Source organism: Berghia stephanieae, chromosome 5 (assembly GCF_034508935.2).
Source record: "Berghia stephanieae isolate SIO BIC M18660-M18661 chromosome 5, UCSD_Bste_1.3, whole genome shotgun sequence".
Classification (NCBI taxonomy): Eukaryota; Metazoa; Mollusca; class Gastropoda; order Nudibranchia; family Aeolidiidae; genus Berghia; species Berghia stephanieae.
In genome coordinates this window covers 32,699,505-32,704,253 of record NC_088364.1, presented here as the reverse complement: position 1 = coordinate 32,704,253, position 4,749 = coordinate 32,699,505, and the positions used below count along the sequence as shown (strand labels likewise).

The 4,749-nt window shown below is 36.2% G+C and overlaps 1 protein-coding gene across 1 annotated transcript in view; it reads right to left on the bottom strand.

Annotated features, from left to right (window-relative positions):
* Nucleotides 1-2,356: 2,356 nt before the first annotated feature.
* The window catches only part of LOC144972772 (uncharacterized), a 7,105-nt gene continuing 4,712 nt past the window's right edge, over nt 2,357-4,749 (bottom strand). Inside the window, exon 3 of the mRNA XM_078914390.1 lies at nt 2,357-4,115. Coding sequence (XP_078770516.1) covers nt 2,752-4,115 — 1,364 coding nt within the window. The 3' untranslated portion in view covers nt 2,357-2,751. The remainder of the gene's footprint in view (nt 4,116-4,749) is intronic.

Below are 4,749 nucleotides of genomic sequence, written 5' to 3'. Positions count from 1 at the left end.
AGAAATTATGCATCATAAGAATTTTACTGCTATTATGTTTGAATGATAAAAAAATCTATTTAGTGTTAGTTGTGTGTGAAGTTTTGGGGAAAATCTTGAAAATGAAGAGGAATAAGCTAACATTAATTGATCCGTCAGTAACCAAAAACAGAAGTCCTGGCTTAAGATTTAATCGTAATCGCGAACATATCCAGCAAACTTAGAGAGAAAAAAACCAAGAGAAAGAATAATGTATTAAATAACAAAGTTTATGTATGACGCATACACTTGTCAATCGGACGAAACAAGATTGAAGGCAACAGTTTTTAAACATGACATTATTTGAACCAATAAAGAAGAGAATTTACTTATCAAGAGGAAATTGGATTTAGATTTTATAGAGGTATGTTTGATTTTCTTTCGTTTAGTGTGAAGGGTTTGTCAGCCTTATAAAAACCATAGCAATCATTCAAACTTCCATAAAACCGATATAGGACCACCATAAAGCTTATGAGAAAATATGTCTTTGCGCCCCAAAATGGAATAATATTTTTCTTAATAACGCTGGAAACAAAGTAACAGTCAAATAACACATCATGCCTTACTCACTCCCAAAACTATGAATTCGCAACTCTGACGGCTTTAAAGTATAATTCACTTTTTTGAGCGTTTGAACATTTATATAAAGCAATATTTACTAAACGCGCTTTACACTGAGTCCCTAGCCAACACCAACACTTATCATATGGACGAGACATGACATGACGCATGTTAGGTGATATTAAACTTTTTTTTTCCGACAGAGATTACGCGGTTAAAGGCCAGCTACTCATTTTACACATGAGTATGGTAAGAGAATGATCCTTTTTCAAGGACTCAATTATGCGCCGCCAAGAGCGGGACTCGAACCCAGGACCTTCCAATCTAAAGGCGAGTGTCATACCACAAAACCACATAGCCGCACGTTTATAACAGGGCACAATACTGGGTTGAAGCCGCCTACAAATCATAATATTATTCTTCATAACATAGTGTTAAAAGAGATTACTGATGGAGATTTGGAAATTGATGAGATCACGAGTCAATGTTGTTTATAGAACAGTAAAGTTTGCTGCCCCAAACGTAAACAATAACAAGTTGCTAGTGATTTCCGTAAGGGACCGGAATAATTTACGCACAATATAGGTCTCCCAATTTTGTAGTTTGAGTTGTAGGCAATACACTTTCAGTATTGAAAATATGTTTACATAAAATCTAACAGTTGCAGAAATAATAATATAAGACTAAATTATTATGAAAATCAGGCTCCGAATAATTCTCGTTTTGTTCATACCAGCGCAATAATTTGCTCTGGTCTAAAAATAGATAGACGTAACTTTTGATAAATTTTACCTTTTGTTCCATAAAATATCCATATCTAGACATTATTTGATGCATGATCGAGTATTTATGAATATGTGTTTCTTTTGCCACCTAACAGCCAAATTTTAAAGGTTATTTTCTTTCTATTATTTACATTGGAACGTGAGCTGTCAAGACAGGAACATGTGGTTTGCCATGTGCTTCTCGACCTTTGTTTACGTTTGGGGCAGCAAACTTTACTGTTCTATAATGCAATGCGGACAAAACACCTCAAAGATTTATTATGCGTCAGGATAAGTAGATTACACGTCGTTTTTTTTCCAACTAATTGCCATTTCATAGCTTAGACGTCTAATGCAATGTATCCATTCAGTATTAATGTTGAGTTCAATTAAATGCCGAAATTTGAAATAAAAATAAACGAATTTTTAAAACATGAGCTTTCATAAATAACAATATTCCCTAAATGTACTCAAAGAACTTTTTAAAAATTCCCATGCCAATAACACCAAGCAAGAAGGTAGTCCCACCGAGCCATCAGGCACATGGAGCCGGAGTTTACCATGGTTTCTATATCGTGATACGGACAATAGTAATTGCTTGCTACCCTTTGGATAAGGGCTATTTTATCGCAAAGTACTTTCAAGATCAAATAGATCCAGCTACCCAATCACTGCATGGTGGAGGGGGGGGGGGGGGGGTCAGAAAAATAATCTCGACTGCACTCGAGATCTTTTCGGTCCCTATGCTTGTGAAGCGAGTGCTCTTCCAACTGAGCTATCGGTACCACCTTAGCAAAAAAGGAATCTTGTGGGAATTTCTTTCTACAAAGCCAACTCTATTGTCGGCAGGTCCGCATTTTGCTTATGAGTAGTGAGAAAATAAGAACAAAAACCCTTTCAAGGACTCAACTTTGCGCTAACGACAGCGACTGGAATCCGGGACCAAAGGACTATATGCCATACAAGTAGGTCACAAAACATCAACATTAATTTTCTTTTAATTGTCTCTTTATTGTTCGTTGTTGTTATTATTATTTTTGTTCATTAACACTCTTTCTCAAAGAACGTATTCTCGTAAGCTCATTTTCATTAATTAGAACTGAATCGTACTTCTGCTCAACTGGCTTAATCCGACATAATGCCCAACTCTTCCGTACTCTGGAAAAACTCATATTTTAAAATTTGACCGGAAAACTCGTCCTTCAAATATTGATCGATGTAGCGAAGTCCCAGGTTTGAGAGTTTTTTTTCCCAAGATGATGGTCATTTAAATCGATCGATATTTGAAGAACGAGTTTTCTGGCCAAATTTTAAAATATGGGGTTTTCCAGATTACGGTAGAATTGAGGAGGCATTTCAATACATTGAAAATTTTATTTATTGAATCATGTCAAATACATAGAAGATTTTATTTACTATATGAATACGACGAGAGATGAACATTGCCTTGTTTAAACCCACTCATTCCGCCATCAACGCCATTATTGTTGTTATTTAGACGACTGTAGCATAAAAACAAATGCAAGATCCTTTTTCGTACTTTGGGGTGACTTATTGAATACAGTACTGGGTTGAACACCATTGATGATTTGGCTATAAGGCTGGGAAAGACGGAGGCAAGATATGTGATACGCCTGGCGTCACCGAACAGGCCAATGATGCTGATGACGACATAAGGGAACCAGGAAATAATGAAAGCTAGCAGGAGGAACATAATAACTTTTATCGTTTTATATTCACAGTGCAGACGGTAGCGATGTTGTTTTAAGAAAAGTTTATCTGAAGTGGCCTTATGAAATGAAGAACTTGATATTTTAGCATTGGTCCTTTCTGAATCATTTAAGTGTTTGGTTGGATAGTTGAAAGTCGTCTTGTTTCCAGGAGATTTAGGGCTTCTGACAAGACTGTAGGGGTGTCTCGCCTGATTGTTGTTGTCTTCGGAATGGTTAATATTTGTTGAGTTCACTTCACTTCCTTGAAATTTATATCTTTGAAAATGATTGTTTTCATGTTTGAAACTGTCTTTACGCGCTTTTATTATATCTTTAAACGGATGTTTACCATCTTTGTTGAGATTGTGTTTTCTAAAATTAAATATGATAAAATTTTTATGATTTGAACTGAAATGACTGATTGGGATGTCGGCCTGTTTATTGCTATTTCTATCTATCTTTTTAACCAAAGAATGTTTATTTGAACGAAAATCGTGATTGTATGATTGAGATTTCGATGATGAATTAGTTGTTTTATCATGGCTCGTACACATTTTATTTGTAATATTTTCTGATATTGTGCTGGAATACTCTTGTTTCCCATCAGAGGTTACAGACTGCTGTCGTGATACAGACTTTTTATATTGACCAACTACCACGCGACCTTGATGTTCCTGCAAGCCACGTTTTACATCACAGACTGCGATCCAAATTTGAATGTAAGAAAACAGCATCATAACAAAAGGTAAAACAAAATTTCCCAGTACCATAGCAATTACAAACGATCTGTTGGTCCAGGAGCGGGTTAGGTAATCGAATGTGCATGTGGTTCCGATACCATCCAAAACATAATCACCCCATCCCAAGATTGGGCAGATTGCCCAAGCTATTGCGTACATCCAAACTCCGAGGACTATGAGCCCGGTAACGTATTTTGGCAGCTGCTGACGAGGACTCGCTCGCCACACTACAGCCCAGTATCGGTCTGCTGAGATGACTCCTAGAGTATTGATCGTGACCAGCCCAGCCACTGCAGTCAAGAAAGCGTACATCCGGCACACTGGAGACGACAAGAATAGGTACCATGTCTTAGTAATATAAACCTTCAAATGAGACTATTCATCTCAAAGCGGAATTCTGTCGCCGGGATATACTAGATGTTGAAAACAAACTTGAATTCGTTGTAAGAAATTTAAACCTTAGGGTTGAATTATATTATTTTTGATGGAGAATAAATACAGCTTATTTACATTGCAACAACAACAACAACAACAATAACAACATCACCAACAACAACACCAATAATAATAACAATACCAATACCGACAACAAAATTCTCAAATTTCCTATTTCATGATCATCTTATTTTATATTCATTTTTCCAGGTCCCATTCATCCCGACAAAATACTGTCTTGAAACCGTCTTTAATTGAATGCGTATTATGAACTATACTATAGATAAACTGAGAAAACATTACAGCATGAGTCTTCATATTGTCGATTAAATTATGTGCTTTCTTCAATTATATAAACTCCGAGGGAACAAAGATAAGGCCTTATTTGATAACCATTTGGCGCACTGGAATTGAGATATTGATAAGGTTGGAACAAAATGGTCAGTTTGTGCTTTGAAACAAATCGTGGTAGAAAAATGTGGCTAGCCGAGTCAATCTTCTATCCTTTTATTAATGAAT